The sequence below is a fragment of the Phalaenopsis equestris genome, unplaced genomic scaffold, assembly GCF_001263595.1.
Source record: "Phalaenopsis equestris unplaced genomic scaffold, ASM126359v1 Scaffold000799, whole genome shotgun sequence".
Classification (NCBI taxonomy): Eukaryota; Viridiplantae; Streptophyta; class Magnoliopsida; order Asparagales; family Orchidaceae; genus Phalaenopsis; species Phalaenopsis equestris.
In genome coordinates, this window is record NW_018165239.1 from 212,450 (window position 1) to 233,902 (window position 21,453).

General features: G+C 34.0%; 1 protein-coding gene across 2 annotated transcripts in view; it reads right to left on the bottom strand.

The window, feature by feature from the left end:
• Positions 1 to 21,453, bottom strand: part of LOC110031255 (probable histone acetyltransferase type B catalytic subunit) — a 68,526-nt gene that overhangs the window by 23,613 nt on the left and 23,460 nt on the right. For both annotated transcript variants that reach the window (XM_020734371.1, XM_020734370.1), the window contains 2 exons: positions 15,034 to 15,143; positions 7,442 to 7,510 (listed from right to left, as the gene is read on the bottom strand). In XM_020734371.1, the coding sequence (XP_020590030.1) occupies positions 7,442 to 7,510; positions 15,034 to 15,143 (179 nt within the window). The remainder of the gene's footprint in view (positions 1 to 7,441; positions 7,511 to 15,033; positions 15,144 to 21,453) is intronic.

The following is a 21,453-nucleotide window of genomic DNA, read 5'->3' on the forward strand; positions in this document are numbered from 1 at the left end:
AAGACCAGACCTCACTAAAAATGAGGTCAACAGAATTCATTGATTGTTACTGAAAACAAATTAAACTATTTTATAGTGTTATACACTACACTCTTTTATATGTTGGTCATATCACTGAGATGAATATATTATTTTAGAAATACTAATGTTATGCATTATTGAGAAGTAGAATTAAATGAAAAAAAAACATGTGAATGATATAAACTGCATAGAAATTTTATGTTCATACTTGACTTTGATAGAGTTCACCCTTTTTATATTACTACTAAAAAAAACAGAGGTACTTATGCACTTGAATGAAAAAATAAATTGATAATGAAGTATCTTAAATGATAAAATTTTAGACGGTGCTCCTATGATGATCATATATAAAATGATATATATATATATATATATATATTTGTATTGTGTCAAATTAGAGCAATCTTATTAAAACGAAAAAGATACAGAAACGTTGTATGAGAGAGCTTAAAAGAAAACTCAACTCACACAAAACTCAAATAAAGCAAAGATACATAAAGATAAGAAACCAAAAAGCCACCAAAGGGCCTAAAAGTGTTAGGGACGTCCCACTTTAGTCCTCTCTCTGCCTCTAGTTCTCGGAATTGAGCCTACTAACAAATTAGTAATGTGAGTGTCATTGTCCGAAGTAACCAAAGTATCATCCATTAGATTCCTGAACTAAAGTAGGTCTCCATTTTTATTCTTCCTCACCGATGTGTAGACCCGTCATTCCTCATCCGATGATTGACTCATTTGATCAATAGATTGTTCTAAAGTTGGTTGGACACTTGTAGGCTGTTGCACAACAAGATCCCCATAAACCTGAGTGACAGTTACAGCTTGCTTAACCTGATGAGGCGGTAGTGAAACATTAGAAGTATTGCAACCTGTAATAACGGTGATAGGTTCTAGGGTAAGTGGGGTCTGAAGTATCTCCCTCTCACCCAAGACAAAAGGCTCCAGAGACGGTTGAATGTTTGTAATATTGTCTGCGAGAATGATGACGTCTTCGGGGGCATTCTTTTGATGATCAATATTGTCAATAACTTGGAGCTGATCAGGAGGAGATGAAATCACTGTCTCTGGCGGAGTACTGTGTTTTTCTAGTCTGAGATGTGGATGCAAATGATGGCATTGAGAACCGGAGTGGTCGAACATATGACAAATTGAACAATACGAAGGAAAAGGCTCACTCACAACCTTTTGCCAATACCTATAATGTTGTGTGCCCAACCAAATTTCCTCAAAATACAGATGAAATGATGTCTCTTTCAACAAGTACTCTGACTTCTGATGGACGAAAAAAATTAAAAGTAGGAATGTCCATTTTGAGTGGCTTACCATAAGTTGAGACAATAACGTACAAAAATTTTTGAGTAACATAATGAAATTTCAAACCAGGGAGGCGAATCCAAACCGGAATGATCAGAGGTTCCGTCTGAGGGTCAAAATCCACAGATCATTTCAGCACAGATCATTTCAGAATCTTCATATCATTTCAGAATCTTCATTGTTCAGTTATCGATTCAGATTATCATTCTAGCAAATAAACGCGTGTAATCTTCTTCATTATTAATTTGTATGAAAAAGTGTTTTTCATCTAACAGTCTAATTTTCCACTCCCCAACTAGGTGCATAAGCTCAAATTTCTTACGAATCAGCTCCATTTTCGGATGACCATATAAAAATTTTTCAATCAAATTCAGTCAATAGGAGGAAGTAAGTTGAATACCTTCAGCTTCTGTAAAAAAAATGGCAGGTTTCTCATTCTTCCTACCAAGTTTCTTGATATCCTCCTCTCACTCAAATGAATGAGAAAAAGAACACGATTTAGGTGTGTCTGAGGCGTGGACACCCGCAAGAACACAGCATACGATCTGTCCGAAGCCATCCCCAATAGATGGAGGTGTGGCTTTAAAAACAGTGAAGAAATCAATGAAGAGCAAAGTCTGAATCCAGAAAACAGGAAGCAAGAACGGAAACCCCGCAAATTCAGCTCAAGCAGAAAGGCGCCCTGTAGGCTGCAGCGAACAGAACGCAGCCCGCCTAAATAGCATAAGCGGACGACGCAGAACTATGACCCTGTGAAATTAGCTCGAGCAAAGCACAGAAGCGGCCCTGTAAAAACAGCTCGAGCAGAGCGGCATACAACGAAGGAGTCGCGACGCAGAAAGCAAAAGTGACGCGGCAAACAGAGCGACGCAGCCCGCCGAAATCGCAGAAACGGATGACCCCTGCGAAATCAGCTCGAGCAGAAAGCGGCAGACGACGCGAGAAACTGACGAGGAAGGTTAAGCAGAGACGCGAGAGAGATATCGAAACAGATGCTAGGGTTCGCCGTATGGTTTGGGCGGGAAGCTCTGCTAGGGTTTCAACAGGCGGGAAGCTCTGCTAGGATTTCGCCTCAAGGCGAACCCTAGCATCTGCTACGTTGACTTCACGCTTGAAGAAGAAGAGTTTCACGCCTGAATTCCTCTGTTTCTTCTTCTGTCTGTTTCGGAGAGCTCGTCGTGCTGCGCCTGGTCCGTCGTCCTTCGTCGTGCTCACCGCTCGTTGAAGGACGATTTCTGGGCACGAACGTTCGTCGTTTCTCGTGTTCAAAGTAGAACTGAATGGCTCGTCTGCTACGTGGCCACTCGACTGCTCCGCCAGTTCTGCTAGAACTACTTGACTGCTCGCGTCCCGTTCGTCGGCGGAAGTCGACAAGCTGTGCCAGCTGTTGCTTCTGCAGTGCTTGTGTGAAGCACGCTAATGGCCTCAGGGCTTTCCTACGCCGCCGCCCTCATTGGTGATAACCCCGCCAAACACTTCGATGCTAAAGTGGTTCACAAACGCAGCTCCCCTTTCCACCTCACAGATAGTCCGATGTTCCCACAGATGTTCCATGATTCTGTTGCAGGACATGGAGATTGCAATTTCATCAAAAAAGAAGAGAAAAAGGCGGACAAATCAACAATATTCTTCCCTGAAGCTGAAATTTCAAATCGTGCAGGAAAATACAAATTTCCACTAGTTGGAAAGTTTCAATTAAGTCGACCTAAGATGGAGATTATCAGGAAGGTTCTTGAAGATTTCAAATAAGTTAGGGTTTGGCACGTGTGTCTTTTCGACTGAAGACATATTATGATACAGCTGAGCATAGAAAAAAATACACAAGAATTTTCTCAAAGAAATTTATCAAAATAGAAGACAATCATATGAAATTGCTCAAATGGACCCTCAATTTTGATCCCAATCAAGAACTCTCAATTGCACATATCTGATTCTCATTACCTGAACTCAAGCTTCGATTCTTTGACCTACCTATCTTATATGCAAATGAGACTATGCTTGAAAAAACCTTTGCAGGTAGACATACCTACAATTCACTTCTCAAAGCCCTCTATTGCAAGAATTTTGATTGAAAGGGATATTACACTACCAAATGTAGAAGAAGTCTGGTTTGGTGCTCACAATGGTTATTGGCAAAAAATCATTATAGAACAAAAATCTTACTACTGCAAGTATTGCAAGAGGTTTAAACAACCCGCAAGAGAAATGTTTCAGATTGCACCCACAGCTAAAAATCAATAGTTAAAAGCAGGAACATGTTATTGCACCCCACGTGCCTAAACACGCTCCCAGCAAATCTGATGACAGTCAACCTGATGAGAGAATCACCACATAGCAGGAGTTGATGTCTGCCTCTTGGGAACCCTTCTCCTGACCATACTATAAGGGATAATGTTCGAACTGAAAATCAAACTGAAAATCAGGATAGCCCCGTCAGGATAGCCCCGCAACTCCTTTTCAGGAAGCATCAAGTACAGAGGTGACAATTCACACTCCACATACACTGGAACCTATTGTTGTGGCAACGACTGCATTTCCTTCTATTGTGATTCTAAAATCTAATTAGACCGAAAATCACATGAGTCAGTCTTCAAATAAAGAATATAAGGTTTACGTTTCTCGAAAGAAGGCCGCAAGCACACTCAAATATGGAAACTTAATGGATGATATTTTGGTTACTCCTTGCAATGGCACGACACTTCAAAATTTGTTATCTGGCTCTGCTCCTAAAACTAGAGAAAGAGGCGGGACTAAACTGGCTTGTCCCTAGCTATTTGTTTTTTGCATGTTTCAAATTTTTTTGAGTCTATCTGTATCTTTTTGTTGGGGTATTATTGTACTTGGTATCGTATGAGTGGGGTCACTCTAGTGGGTCCCCGCATACATTTTTTATGTATTTTTTCTATTTCAATAAAATCAGCCCTTAAGCTTTTCATATATATATATATATATATATATATTAAATATATATATCATCCCGCTATCAGCTCTGCTAGGGTTCGACTAACGGCGAACCCTAGCAATTGTTATCGCATTATATCAGCAACTATTATCGCATCAGATCATTTCCTTTCCTAGTTGCGTCTTTTCCAGCGTCGTCCCTCGCTGTGTCTTCTCTGTTCTTCGTCGGCTCGCTCTGCTTCGACTTCGAATCGGCTCGCGTCTGCGTCATTATTTTGATGCCGACACAGTTCGTGTCCGCATCGTTTTTGTTCGATTTCGATGTCGACAGGTTTCACACACTCGTGTGTCCATATTCTGTGGTTCGTGTCTACCGCGCGACTATTACACAGTTTCGACATCTGCGGCTTTGCCCCGACCTTCCGCGGCTCGTCATTTCTGCCCTCTGCCCGACTCGGTCGGGCTTCTCCTTGTTGTAATAGAGCTTCATTTTTCTTCGGTTGAACCTCACAAAGTCTCATTTTTTCACGTGGTAGGTAATCTTCAGGTGGAGACGGCAGTTGTCTTTCCCTTAAGTTATAAATAGTATCGTGATGGTACAGATGACTGACCCTTTATTAAGAATGCAAGCAGAAAAAATGGGAAAGCAACACTATTTTTCTCTGAGTTAGAAATTTCAACCTTGATTGATAAATTCAAGTTCTCTTATTGAAAAATTATAGTGGGGGCATCCACCTATGGAAGTTATCAGGAAAAGTTTTGATTATCTCAAATTAGCATGAAAGTGGAAAATGAGGCTCGTTGATGGGAGACATGTATTGATTCAATTAACCGCGACTGAACACTAAACTCGAATTTTCTCCAAAAAATATCTTAGCATTGCTGGTAAATCAATGAAGCTACTCAAGTGGTCTCCTGATTTTGACCCCAATCATGAACCTCCTACTGTACCGATATGGTTTAATCTACCTAGTCTCAAGATGCACATTTTTTATCATCAGGCTCTTTACTCTATTGGGGTCATACTTGGGGACCATATGAAGCTAGATCTATCTACCTTTAACCTAACCAGACTTTCCGTGACAAGAATACTTGTAGAAAGATATATTACTTTATCTGATGTTACTGAAGTCTGGTTGGGCACAACTCATTATGGATATTGGCAACAAATCGTCATGAAGCATAGACCGCCTTACTGTTCTCATTGTAAGATGTTTGGGCATAACATTGATAAATGTCATAAGTTTCATCATAATTTGAAATCTAAAGATCAAGTGAAGAAAGATAGATCTAACCCCACTGCTCTGGACATATTTGTTTCATCTGGAGATAAAACTACCACAGGACATGATTTGGCGTCTGATTTAATTGCCCCTGTGGATCCCCCCTAAAAATATTGTTTTTGTGATGAATGAGAAGCTGGATGGCCCTGTTGAGCAACCTACACTTTCAAACCCTATTGAAAACATTACTGAAGAACCCTTAACTACACGGACTGATAATCAGGAGAACCTTGCAGCTCCCCATCTTCAGAAAGTATCAGAGGTAAGGGCGACAACTCTTACCTCACATACACTTGAACCTCTTGTGGGCACAACTGTTGGTAATTTTTCTATTGCAGCACTACCACCTCATCCGAATGAGCAACAATCTTCAGATGAGGAATGACAGGTCTACACTTACAGGAGGAAGAAGAAGAATGGTGATCTACTTGAGCTAAGAAATCTAATGGATGATACTTTGATTACTTCGAGCAATGGTACACATCTCACCAATTTGTTAGTTGGTTCCCTTCCGAGAACTAGAGGCAGAGGCAGAACTAAATTAGGTCGTCCCGATTGATCTTATATGTATCATTTACTTTTGAGTTTTTCTTTTTCTTTTTTTTGTATTGTACCCTGTGAGTTGGGCGCCAATTTGGGCCCACTCATACAACCTATCTCTACCATTTTCTTTTAATATAATTGCCCTTGGGCTTTTAAAAAAAAAAAATATTAAAATGCTATAGTATGAAATTATAAAGGATTTAAAATATATTGATTGATTATATTCATAGATGAAAATTGTCAAATGGTTTTATACTCGCTTATTATAAATTAAACTTGCATGCATATTGTTTTATTTTCATTACGTTACAATGGTTTAAAAGTAGGCGTACACATCGGTCATTTTAGCTTATTGTTATTGCGAACTAAACAGTAAATGTTTAATCATTTGAATAAAATATGAGCAAATATTGAAGATGTGAATAACCCGAGCTAAGGAAAAAATTTAATTATATTACTTCAATTTTTTTCTTTAATGGCTCTTTATTTTATTGAATTATAAACTATTAATGATATAAAATGAATAAAAGAAGAGCATTATTTTCAACATTTGACCACATCTTCCCATATTGGTTAATTCCAAGCACCGGGATGTATCTTGACACTCCAATTCCTGAAGTTGTCATAATCATAATTCCCAATGATGAAAATCTCTCTCAAAAAACTCAACTTACCCAAACCCTAACTTGTTTCTAAATAGAATCATCTCTCTACAAGACTAACTCATATGACTTATGTTTGGCTTTGAATTCAAGGAGAACAAGAGCAATTTAAAATTCAAAACAAGGAAAGAAAACATAAAAGATTTCAACCAACAACAAGGATCCATCATCAATTTGCCATCAAGAGTGTTCCTTTCCCCAAATCAAATTCTAAAAGCAAAATCTTTAAAGAGGTATAAAGAACTACTGATAGACTGAGGCAGGCTAAATTAATACAAGATTACAAAATATTCATTTTCTGCAAGTTAACATCAGCAGAGAATAATTACAAGAATGTCTTTTGATGAGCCTTCTCTATTTCACAAACACACAATCAAAGTTAGCACGTAATTAAGTAAGCTAATTGTAAAGGAACCATTTTCGGAGATAACAAATTTTTGCACTCCATGCCCAAGGATGGTTAACTGTGAAATCAAGAACTTCTACATGAAAGTTACTTGCATTTCAGTGCGACAAAGTTGAATAGCATGCAATTAACTCCTGCACAATCTGTTTCAAGAGTTCATCAAATCCACTAATCATCCTTTGTGGTGGATAAATGTTTCCAATCACAAATAATTAGACATTTTCCTCACAATATATGATTAATTGTATAGATGCAAACTAGCTCAAAAAATGATTTCATAAAAAATGCACACATAAAAAGATAATACTCACATCAACTTTACTGGCATAAGAAATATCAGCATATGCATGAAAAGACAGAGAGCTCAACCATATGTTAATCTGCACAAAAATAATAATAAATAAATAACTATATAGATATATATATATTCATCTTTTGTGTTTATCATAGATAGGTCCCTAAATTTTTTTGTATACTTACTTGTATGATCTAGTTAGTTAGAGGGGATGAATTTGGTATGAGTGTTCTGCTCACTCAGTTTGTAATCCAACTTTCAGATTAACATGTATGGAGCTATAGCTTAGCTCTTTCTTTTTTAATATATATATATATATATATATATATCAATATTTAGAACAGAAGAATGTTAAATAGATAAAGTTAGTGGGACAAAATATTATTATATCATTTCAATCCACAAATAGAAGCATAATAATTAGCTTGCAAAATGAGCATGCTACTTATATTCTTTAAAGCAAAATAACAGCCAAGATACTTGCAAAATGCTCATCAACAAAAAGCTAAGCCTAATGAAAGAAACGAGTATATATCAATCCACAGATAGCAGCATAACAGCCAAAATAGTAGCAAACGCTCACGCTACTTCACTGTTTACAAGCAGAATTCAGATAATACTAGCAAATCAAGAAAAAGCTAGAATGAAAAAAATAATAAAATAAAAAGACAATGCTAGAATGTTCCTAAAAGAGAGTATAGCTCTACAGTTCAATTGCTTCTTAGGTATATTTTTTTGTCAGTGGCTTCGTCAAGTTGCTGTGGAATTCTAAACAAGAACTGTAATCATTAAGAGATTATACTAAAATTTCCAATTAAGCTGAAAAAGAAAGTTAACTTCTGATTATAGCAGATTAATTACCATTTTCCAAATAATTGAAGTAACAACAGATCTGTAAAAACATGAGCTAAAACTATCTCCTTTAAAAAAATTACCAAGAATTATGGGAAAAAATATCACAAATATGTTGTTTCCTGTTAACTAGATCTGATATAACAACATGGTATAAGTTGAAGCTTCCTTAGCTTCGAGGTAAGAAAATCAGATGGATGGCAGAACAATGAAGGTAAAAAAATGCATACAAGTAATGCAAATGATATCTAATTTTCATTCATTCATAATTAAAACAAGACTATTACTACGAAGGAGCTCCAACATGGAATCTAAACCATGAAATGTGAAAAGTATGACATTAAAAGAAATATGATTGACTATAATCTAGTTTTGCAGAGCAGAAGACAGCCATTCAAGAACATTGAACTTGAGATCTTTTAATGAAGAAGAAGAGCAATCTAATCATCCACTTCAAAGAAGTTCATAGCAAAAAAACATTCTGTATAACATGAGCATAAAAATATGATGTAATCAGAGGATCACGACGCTTAAATTTGAACAATCTGATTTCTTGATGGAGACTGTCAAAATGGCGATTATAGGTTCACATTGTTGAGATTGGAAACAAGTCAACAGAAGTCTATTAGTGAAAAGGGAAAATCGGATTGTTGGACGGCGATGAAGTCAATCAGATAAAGATGAATTTCAAATTTTAAATACAGTTAAGTTTGTGTCTTGAATTTTAAAGTCTAAATAAGATTACCATTTTTGTAGAATTAAGGGTTTGTTTGGGGCAGCTGCAGCTTATCCAGCTTATGCTGATAAGCAGCTTATCCTGATAAGCTGCGTGTCTATTGCTGATCCTGATAAGTTGTTTGTCTGTTTGGTTTGTGCGTTACAGCTGTTTCTGGATAAATAATCATTTTGCCCCTGAACTGAATAAGTTGTTAAACTGTTTAGTTTCTGCGGTTTGAAAACAGCCGACTTGCAGTTCTTTGTAGAAAAATGATCATTTCGACCATGTGTAGTGGAACTATTTGCAACAGTAATATAATGAGAACACATTCAATATGCTAAAATCCAAAAAATACTATTTAACAGTTCAAAGAAAAAAAAGATAACCTCCTCACTCAAGAGAGACTATCTACAAACCTATTAAAAAACAAAAAGTATAACAAAATTACAACTAAAACTATGATAATATTCTTTTTAAAATGTAGAAGTGGCATGTCTGGAGCAACGTTCTCGGGTGGAGAAATCGTCGAACCCAGAGCAACGCTGTCCGGTTGGGATATTTCGAGCCCCAATCGCTATGGGCAGTGGAATAGGTTGTCTGCCCACCTTAAGAATTGACACCTGTCGTGGGCACCTGTAGAATCGTCGGTCGTAGCTATGTGGCTAGTGTTGCGCAAGATACTAGCCCGGAGTTTCCTGAAACTTTGAGCTCATTTTTGTCTATAAAAAAACAAAAGAAAGACGTTGGTGATTTATATGTATTTACACATCTAACCCATAATCTTCAATCTACTTTTCAAAAAAAAAAATTATATACAGTATTTTTTGTAATGTGAAATCTTCTGGTATATAAATGTAAAAAATGCACATTTTTAGAGAGTACAAGAGTGGTAGGAAAGCAACGAGATTTAACACAATTGATATCATGCCCTTCCTCATGAATGCTTGCTCCCCAAACTGACCCCTAACTCATCACATCTGTCAAAAATTGCAGCCAAAAACTACACTTCATTCAACATCCTCACCCTTATCACAATGCAAAGCATATGAAGAGCTCCAAACATAATATTTTCCCAGAAAAATGGCTGAGTTATCTAAACAAAGACTAGTCAATATACATTAAAAAAAATTTATATCTGATAATAAATTTTGAATTAAACTGCACGTATGAACCACCATGGAAATATGAACGCGCTTGATTCGCTGGGATGCCCAAGCAACTTACTACTGATAAAATAGCAATGTTTCGGGTGCTAAATTGGTAAATAGCAATGTTTCGGGTGATATGTATGTAATTACCCTAAAATAAAAATAAAAAATGGAAAATTTACGTACAAAGCACAGAATTCTTATGTATTTAAATTCTACATGATTCACCTTACCTAATGGCAGCCCTGCAGTTCTATAAAGGCTGCCTGAGAAGCTGAACCCCATGCCAACTTCAATCGTTTGACAACAAAGAAAAATTCCATCTTAAGCTCAAGGTCATTCAATGATTCGAAAATAAAAAAATCAGTAAAAGAAGAACATCTCATCTCTTACCAAGTACACCATTTCTATACATTTACACAACTCACAAAAAAAATTTCATGCTTGGTTATTTTTTAGTGAGATTTGGGAAATCTTCAGGAGATTATAAAAGAGAGTAGACCAAAGGATCTTTCATCACAAAAATTCTGCAATGTATCGCAGAAAATTGTTTAAAGTGGTATAAATATATAGATTGTTGATATAATGTTGGGTGCTCTAGTTACTACTATTTTCTTTATTCATCCTTCCTTCTCTTCTCTAATAAGTTGTTTAATCTGTAAACCCAATCTTCGTTCTTTCCTCTCCCTTTCATTTCTCATGTAAGAGTCTTTTAGAACATTCAAAAATTGAATTTTTTTTTTTCATCTTCTTCCCCTCCATCTTCAAATTCTTGAAGTTCTTGGATGCATATTTGAATGATCTGAACTCACATATGACCTTTTGAAGCTCATACAAGGCTTCACAAAGATGCGAATCACCAAATGCTTTTGTACGGAGATTAACAATGCTTGATAAGATTGAAATCTCCATCCTGCAATATGGAACCAAACACAACAGATAAAACTTCATTCGAAGCATTACTAACGTGGCAATATGGCTTCAACAATTAAATTCCTACACCTTAGTATTCTGTATCAGAATCATCTTGACTTAATAGAAATTCATGCCATCTAAAAGTTCTAACTTGTGCATTAAGCTTTCAATTTCACTACATTATCGCTGCATTACAAACAAGCACCAAAAGAAGATGAAATCTACCCAAAATCAAACCTAGGAATCAATCATATAATGCCAGATCAAGGATCTCAATAAAAATGTTTCAAAAGCAAAATGCGGTATATAAGAGCAAAAACCGATCTCTTTTATATATCCCAAAATTTTCTTTGTAGTACATAATCCCCTAGATTAACAAATGAATATCCTAATTGTCAAATACTTTTTTAGCCACATAAATCCAGCTATCGTCTCAACTCTGATTTTATTTCAATTTAGGCTAAATCCCAAATGTACTAAATTCAGATAGAAATAAGATTTAAGATATTTACATTACTTCTCCCAATTGCGCCTCTTCTTCTTTTTCATTTAAATTCTAATTCTAGAAATTATCTATGAACAAGGTTTAACACGTATCAAGCTATACAATCTTTATGATTTAACAACACCAACATTTAAAAAATTTACACTTATACCAAATAAATTAATAAATAAAACAAGCAGCCAAACAGCTCCTAAATTTGCACAGCAAGCATTGATCAATGATAACATTTGACCGGAAGTAACAGCACAAACCCTAATAGGAGAAACCAAAAACCTCTAATTATTTTATTTTCCTTAAATCAAAAAGTGTAAAGTTTATCACAAGCTTATCAGAATTTGAGGTTCAAAATAAAATGAAAATAATAAATAAAAAACAACCATCTTGTAATCTGATGCATAATGGCCATGTTCTTTATAGAAATTAAATTTCTTCAAGTTTTAATAAAAGCCAGATCGATCAAAGCACTTCAACCAAAAAATCAAACAGAAAAATAAAAGTTCAGAAAACCGTGAAGATCGGAAGTTGAAGGCTGAAGAAAGAAGAACCAAAAGAAAAACGAGAACTTACCTGCCTATGCCTATGCCGGGAAGAAAGATGTCGAACTCTTTCTTTGGAACGAGGTCACGGGAGGGGAAAGGGGTGAACAGGTCACAAAAAGGAAAAGGGGCGAACGAGGTCACGGGAGAGCACGGGTGGAATAATCCCTCTACTTGGGCGAACGAAACGCGGATTGCGGGAGTCATGTCGCGGCTCGCTTGTTTGAGAAATAGAAAACAGTTTGGATAAGTAGATGAAATGCGTGAACCAAACGGCTAGGCGGTGTTTTGAAAACCCCGCACGCACTTATAAGCTGCCCCAAACTGGCCCTTAGTAGATACAATTTTGCTGGAAATAAAAACAATAAAATCTGGTTATTACGGAAAAAGGACATCATTATGAAGATAATTACTGATGATCCACAAATGCTTAATGTTTATTTTGAAAAGGAGAGCTACTATGGTTGGGCAACTTTTGTTCATGCCAGCACCATCTATTCAGCTAGATATGATTTGTGGAACAAACTGGTTGCTATGGGGACTGTGTTGGATGGTAGAGGTGATTTTAATATGGTTATGAACAGCTCTAAGAAACTAAGTGGGAAAAGGGTGAACTAATCTCTTATGCATAAATTTAATGAAGTTGTGGAGGAAGCTCACTTGTTTGATATGTGTTATTTGGGATCTAAATTCACATGGAAGAGAGAAAATGCATTGGAAAGGCTTGACAGGTGTTTTGCTAATCAAGCTTGGATGAACTCTTACAATGTTTCAAGGGTGTTGTAATTGAGTAGCTCGGGCTCTGACCATAAACCCATCATTTTAACTGTGGCTCATTTTCTAAAATCTAGTGAATATCATTTCAGATATTTAAATATTTGGTCCAACCACCATGATTTCCTAAGTGTGGTCAAAGAAAGCTGGCAATGTAATGTTGTAGGAAATGAAAGGTATGTACTTTGGCAATTTCATAAGAAATTGGCAAAGGTGTTGAGAAGTTGGAATTGGGATATGTTTGGGGATGTGCACAAAAAAGCAACTCGGGTTCAGGTAAGGGTGAAGCAGTTAGAAACACTAGATGAGAGAGGGAGTCAGGTGGGGAAGGAACTAACTGTGGCACATAAAGAACTACTGCAAGCTATCAAACGAGAGGAGAAGCTACTTCAACAAAAATCAGGGGAGACTCATTTTAAGGAAAGTGACAGAAACACAAAGTATTTCCAAGCTTGTATAAAAAAAAATGAAACCAAAACACTATCCTGAGAATTAAAAATGCCAATGGGGATTGGATTACTGATCAGGGAAAGTTGGGGGAAAGTGTTGTCAATTATTTCACTGGTATATTCTCTTGTGAGGAGTTGAATACTACAATTGAGTATGATCTCTTGAAGGAGGAGAGGGAATATATCAGCGACCTTAGCCTCTGTACCATTCCTGATGAGATCTTATATGCGTTTAAAGATAGATTGTAACAAAGCAGCAGAGCTTGATGATTTTACGTCTGATTTCTATTTGAAATGTTGGCAAATCATTAGGAAGAAAGTGATTGGAACAATACAAAGTGATTTTAGAGGTAATGATCCAGGCCTATACTTCACTGCTGCCACTATCATTTTAGTTCCAAGAAAATTATGAAAAGGCCACTTGGGATCAATTTAGAACACTCAGTCTTACCTCTGTTATATCTAAAGCAATTATTAAAATAATTGTCCTTAGATTACAACCCCACCTTCCATTATTTATCTCTGCAAATAAGTAAATATTCATAAAGGGGAGAGAAATTTCAGATAACATTTTATTAGCCCAAACTCATGGAGGATTTGAACAGGAACTGCAGAGGAGGTAATATGCTTTTAAAGCTTGATATAAGAAAAGCCTATGACACAATAAGCTGGGATTTCATACTTGCTATCTTAAGAGCTAAAGGTTTCAAAGAGGATTTCTATGGATTAATTAGAAAATGGTTATCATGCAACAAATATAGCATTCTACTGAATGGTAACACCTATGGATTCTTTCCTGCTATGATGGGTATCAAACAAAGTGACCCTCTACCACCCACAATATTATCATAGCATTTGATTATTTCTCTAGGCTGTTTAACAAATGGCAGGTGTTTAATCCAAAACTTCAATTTTCTAATAAAGCTAGAATTATGGTGTCTCACCTAGCTTATGCAGATGATGTCATTACCTTTTCTAATGCTGGGAAAGAAGTTGTAAAAGGGGAATTCCAAACTGTTTTCACTCCTACAGCTGCCAGTGAAATCGCCAGCTGCCGTCCAGCCATTGAGTTGCCTTACTAAAACGATAATTGAGGGAAAAAAGCCAAGTATTGATTACAGTTAATAGCAGTCACAAGGTAAAACATTAATATGACTGCTGCTTAACAACAATCCTCAACATAGAAAAAAAATATGTGTTCCTGCCGAGCAAAGAAGAAACATCCCAATTGCTGTTTCCAGCAAAACAAATTAAATAAAACAGCAGTTTGCTGCTGTCCAGTGAATAAGAATTGAAAATCAGGGAGCAAAACCTTCCATAAATAGCAAGAACAAAGCAAAACAAATTGGAGAATCTATCTACTGCAAGAAATTATACCTGAGGTACCTCTATTTGATTCGTAGGTCACTAAGGTTCCTCAAAAAGAATTACCTAAACATTTTACTATCTCTATTTGAACTCATGACATACAATAAGATATTAAATAAGATGACTCATCTGGCATGAACCTAATGTTGTTAGCTTAAACGTCAACAATGCAGTACCCCTACAGATTGTGGAGATGTAAACAAAATGAAGCTAATGTAACTTCAGGAAGCAAATAACATCAAGGTGGAAGCTTGAAGTCAGTAGCTGAAAGCTTTGTAAGGCAGCATATACACAGTGTCACAGGTAGCAAAGCTTGAAACAAGAAGGACATAAGATTCCATACCTGTAAGTCTTTGTAGCCATATATCTTGCCATCTTCACCAAAAAACTGATTAAGGTCCATTGGTTCGACACAAAAGCCATCACTTGTGCCTACTTCATCTGGACTGCTCACTGCAATCAAATGACTCAACAACGCATCACTAAAATACAATTCAAATGTCGACAACTTATAAAGGAAAAAAATTTTCTTCTATAAAATATGTTTAATTGCTAAATATATCTTAAAAAATGATCCCTTTAACACGATGTTTAAAGGAACTTATCCACTATAAACACTAATTAGCTATATTATGAGGTCAAGTTTAGGCCAAACAATACTTTGAGGTTGAAACCAGTACTCTCACGTCTTTTTGGCAGTTGTTCTAGTGGGGAAACTCCTTTATGGTCACCCAAAACTTGAGACATTTGAAAATAATTTGATGCTATGAAGCTATTGGGCAGTTGGAATATTGGCTTACTTGATGGTCGACATATACTTATTCAGCTATCTCACAATGTCGATTGCACTCGTATTTTTTCTCGAAAAGTTATCAAGATCGACAACTGTTTCATGAAAATTCTGAAGTGAACTGTCGATTTTGATCAAAAAGTGGAGTCCTCTATCATTCCTGTTTGGATAAAATTTCCGGGGTTAAAATTACATCTATTCAACTTGGAAATTCTCTACTCCTTAGCAACTGCTTACGGTAAGCCTCCCAAGGTTGATAGTCCTACGCTTGTTGTAACCAGACCCTTTGTGACTTGTATGTTAGTTGACAGAGATATCACTTAACCAGCTCCGGATGAGGTACGGATTGGAACCACTCACAACGGGTATTGACAAAAGGTTGAAATAGAACCACATTCTCCATATTGCTCTCATTATAGTATGTTTGGCCACAGTTATACTATTTGCTATCGCTTGCATCCTCATCTAAGGCTGGATATTGCAAAAGATCAGTCACCTACCGTCCCTGATGAAAAGGTGCAACCCAATCCTCTAGCCAACATCGCAGTTCCTCATGAACAACACCATACTACAGGTACAGATCCAAACGTGCTTATTCCAATCACTGTTATTGAAAAGACCTCACTTACATGCCAAGACACACGAGAGTGCTCATTTGATCCAATAAAAAATCAACTGGTACAACAAGTAGTTGATTTTAATGTTCAACAACCTACACATGTCCAGCTCACTTTAGACCAATCCACTGATCAGGTGAGCCAATCTTCGATGAGGAATGGCAGGTCTATTCCAGGAGGAAGAAGAAGAATGGAGGCCGACTCGAGCTTGGGAACTTATTGGATGATACATTGGTTACTACTGACAATGACATTCATCTTGCCAATTTATTAGCTGACTCCTTCCTTAGAACTAGATACAGAGGCAAGATAAAATTGGGTCGCTCTCTAGCTACCTGATACTCCATATTTTGATTTTGGCACTTTTATTTTTTCTTTAGGTCTCTCATGTATTTTTCTATATTTTCTCTTTTTGAAACCATTTGCATGTGATGGTTATAGTGTGGGCAGCATGCTTAGGCCCTCCCAAACAATCTATATGTATATTTCTTTCTTTTCAATATATTAGCCTTTGAGTTTTCTCAATATATATAAATATATATATATATATATATATATATTAGAAAAAACTCAAGGGCAAATATATTAATACTGAAAAGATACAGAAAGATTATATGAGATGGCCTAAAAGAAAGCCCAAGTCACACAATATAAAGCACCAAAATCTCAAATAAAACAAAGATACATAAAGGTAAAAAACCAAAAAGCCACAAAATGGAACAATAGTGCTAGGGACGTCCCACTACTGACAATGACACTCATCTTACCAAATTATTAGTTGACTCCTTTCCTAGAACTAGAGGCAAAGGCAAGGCAAAATCAAGGGCAAATATATTAATACGGAAAAGATACAGAAAGGTTATATGCGATGGCCTAAAAGAAAGCTCAAGTCACACAATATAAAGCACACAAATCCCAAATAAAGCAAAGATACATAAAGGTAAAAAACCAAAAAGCCACAAAATAGAACAATAGTGCTAGGGACGTCCCACTTTAGTCCCCCCTCTGCCTCTAGTTCTTGGAAGTGAGCCGGTTAACAAATTCGAAAGGTGAGTACCATTGCCCGTAGTAACTAAAGTATCATCCATCAAATTTCTAAGCAATTTCTAAGCTCAAGTAGTCAAGTAGGTCTTCATTCTTCTTCTTCCTCCAGGATGTGTCGACATGTCATTCCTCATCCGATGATTGACTCATCTGATCAGTAGATTCCTACGTTGGTCGGACAGGTGTAGGCTGTTTGGCATCAACAACCTCATGAGCCTGAGTAACATCAACTTGCTCGACATGATAAGATGGTAGTGAAGCAGTATAAGTATTGCTATCTGTATGTATATATAGAAATTCAGAAGGAAGAGGAAAGATAGATTGGAACTCAGGAATTTGGAGCAAGGTAATATACTACACAATGTTTCATCTTATTCTGATGGGGGAACAAAATGGCACTCTTGTTAGGATGACTAGGAGCCTTCAGTATCATTATGATTAATATGCTCATATGGAATATCAGGAGAGTGGCTGACCTCAACTCCCTTGATAGACTAAAACAATTGGTCAAAACTCATAAAATTTGGATTTTTGCCAAATTAAAACCTTTGGTGAGCATTAACATTCGACAATACTAACAAGATTCACTAGAAAGGAATTAACCATCAACATTGTTATTGATGATCCTCAATTTTATACTTCTTCTTTGATATTAATGTTTGCAAAGGCTAGGCTACCGTTGTATGCTCAAGTTGCATTTACCAATTAAAGCTCTGCTTATGGGGTAAATTGTATTTACCTGTAGCAATTTTTGAAATACAAAAGAATTTTATCGGTGTTCTATGATTAGAATGAGATAAATAGAGTCGGTAAAACACTTCATGTCTATATTTGATGACATCTTAAAAAATTCTTCAGATATTTCAACCTTCAGGGAATAACATATCAAATCAATTGAAGAAACAATTTTAAAAGATAAAACAATATGGGTAAAATAATTAATTTTTTAAATAGCCAGAAAACTGTAAAAATAATAGGAGAATTTTATTTTCAAACTTATTTAAAAGAGCTTAATAAATTTAAAAACAAAGCAAAAAATGAAGAAAAAATTGCATTAGCAACAAAAATAATTCAAAAAATATTAGAATTAGAAAATAAGTGGCTATGGTTAAAAATTTGAATTTTAAAATGGTAAAAAATCTACCTAATGAAGTAATAAGAGATCAAATATAAATATTACAGATGGAATCCAATTTTATTAAACAATTAATTGAAATCACTAGAAGAAATGATATCTTAGAAATATTAAGAAAAGATTTGAAAATAACTATAGGAGAAATAATGGAAAAACATAAAGAAGGAATATATACATGTCCAAATACCAATTTTAAAGAATTAATTAAAAAATTAGAAATTATTTTTATCAAAAAAATAGATGATTTACATGAACCATTTAGAAATGAATGAATCATATAGCATATATCTATTTATTTACAGACTAATATTAATAGTTATTATAATAAAAAAGAGTCTCTTTTTAAAAATTAAAATTATGCTAACCTTATAAAAATGATTATAAAATTACCTAATCAATTTAGAGATTTACAGATTACCATTTTACCTATAAAAGCAAATATAATTAGAGAATTAATAGAATGACACATAGAGAAGATATTCTACAAATACTTGAAGATAATTTAATTAAAGAAATAAAAGAAGTAACGGAAGAATTGAAAGAACACATACATAGAAATCCTTATAAAAATTACACAGATATAATTAGAAAGATAAAAAAATATTACATAAGAGCAATACAAGATTTAAACGAGCCTTTTTAATGAGTAGATCACGTTAAACAGAAACCCGCACCCCCCCAGGAGATATAATATTCTTTTAAAATGTGATGCTACTAATATATCATCAATTTAAACTAATACGTAATATAAATTTTTAAAAACATTATTCATCTTTCTTTGAAATATACTAGGTTCATTTTCTAATCCAAATGAAATTATTAACCATTCGTAATAACCTAATAGTGTCGTAAATGTTGTATATTTAATAAATTCTTCATCTAGTTTTATTTGCTAAAAACTTGATTTGCAATCAAATTTACTAAAATATTTTTTTATTTTGTATTAGATTTAATAACATATCTTTATCTGGTATTTTTTATCCATCATCTTCTATCTTATCATTTAATCTTTTGTAATTAATAATCATTCTAGCTTTTCCTCTTAAAATTTCTACATGATTTCTTATCATGAATGCAGCTGATCTATCTTCTAATTTTGATGGTCTAATTAATCCTAAATCTTTTAATTCTTTTAATTGAATTTTAAATTCATATTTATCTAAAGGACTATATTCTAATTCTTTGGTTCTTATGACTAAGTCTTTGTTTATTATAGGAATATTTGCTAATTCTTTATTTTTCTCCCAATGTTTTAAAGGATTTTCTCCTATTATTTGAATTTCTTCTACTAATTGAAATATTTTTCTAATGGTTTTGAAATTTGGTATGTGGAAATAGTTTCTTATTTATAACATGTATTTAAATAATCTGATACTTCTATATTTAGATTTTTTGTTTCATTTTCGCGTTTTAGTAACCCACCACGCTTCTCAGCATAACTCGGATGTTTATTAGTATAAATTACTGAAGTATCTTTACTTATAGTTAGAAAATTTTTGGTTATATTTATTTTTCCCTTCATATTTAAAATAAAATTAAGTCATAATATAAATTCTTTATTTTTTGCTTCATGAACTAATATAACTGGTAAATTATATTTATCTGTTAATTCAAAAGTTGCATGATTAAAGAAGAATTGAATTTAATTATTTTTTAGACATTAGTAAAATTTAAAGTGTAATTTCCTACTAAAAATGTCGTTATATCTATTGTATATATTTAGTAAATTTTCTTGGTAACAATTTTTTTTTATTACTGAAGTAGTACTTCTACTATCTATTAATGCGGGTACCATTATTTGATTTTGAACTTCTAAAATTATATTAGTATTTACCATTATTAGAGAGGTCGAATAATTTTGATAAGTATTTGATACCATTGTTTCAGTAGTAAAATCTACTTTATTTATTTCTTCTGTCTTCTGGATCAGAATTAATGTTTTTTCTCAGAAGTTTTTTTCACTTTCTGATGATGTAATCATCTTTTTCTGTTTTATAGCCATTTTTATTTTTTTCACTTTGAATGTAATTTTTTGTTTATCTTTTTTATATGTTGGAAACATTTCTTGTTGAATTTTTTCTTGATTTTTATATTGTTCTTCTAATTTTTCTATTATAAATAATATTTTTTCATTATTTAGTTGTATCTTTTATAATTCAAAATTTATTTCTTGTAAAATTACAATATATACATTCTTTAGTCATACTTCCTTTTCCTAACTCGAAAAGATGTTCACAGTTTTGCATATTTATCTTTTTGTATTTAAATTCCACGTATCAACTGCTCTAACTAAACCTTCCATTGCATGTTCTGAATTTTGAGAATCTATTTCACTATATTCATCTGTATACTATAACTTGTATCAATAGATTCATTTAATGAGATACTTACTACATCTTCTTCTAACCCTTGAATTAATAAGCTACTTGCTCTATTATAATTTCTTTTAGTGCATCTATTTGCTAAATGTTCTAATGATCCATAAATATAACAATGACATTTTTTTTTATTATTTGGTTTTTTAACATTTATATTTTTTTGAAGGAATTCTTCTATTAGATTTTCTAAGAATTTTTTTTCTTCTAATTGGTCTTTCAAGAAAATTGTGTTGTGAAAAATATCTCTACAAAATTTATAAGATTCCCTTTTAACTTATTTTTGAAATTTAAATAAGGATTTCTATCTGTGTTCCTTCAATTCTTCCATTACTTCTTTTATTTCTTTAACTTAATTCATGTTTAAATTCATTCTCTAATTTATTAGTTATACTCTTCTTTTGGTTCAATTAACATTTTATTAATGACAATATCTAATTTACTTTTATCTTTTGCAATTTTTGCTAGTATATCATTATTTTGATTTTTAATATACTCTAAATTCTGATTTGATATTAATCTTTTAATTTCAAATAACACTTCAGTAGATTTTTCTAAAATCCTATAAATTTTCTCATTATGAAATTTTAAAAATTCTGTTAAAGTTATTTGAAGATCTATAATATTATTCATTATTTTATTCTCATTATGAAGTTCACGTTTAAATTCTTTAGAGAAATTACAAATAAATTTATGTTGATTTATTGAAATAAATTTTTTATTTTTATTGCCTAATTCTAAATCTAACCATTCTATCTTATGTATATTCTCCATATTTATTTAAGGTTTATTTTTATGTTTT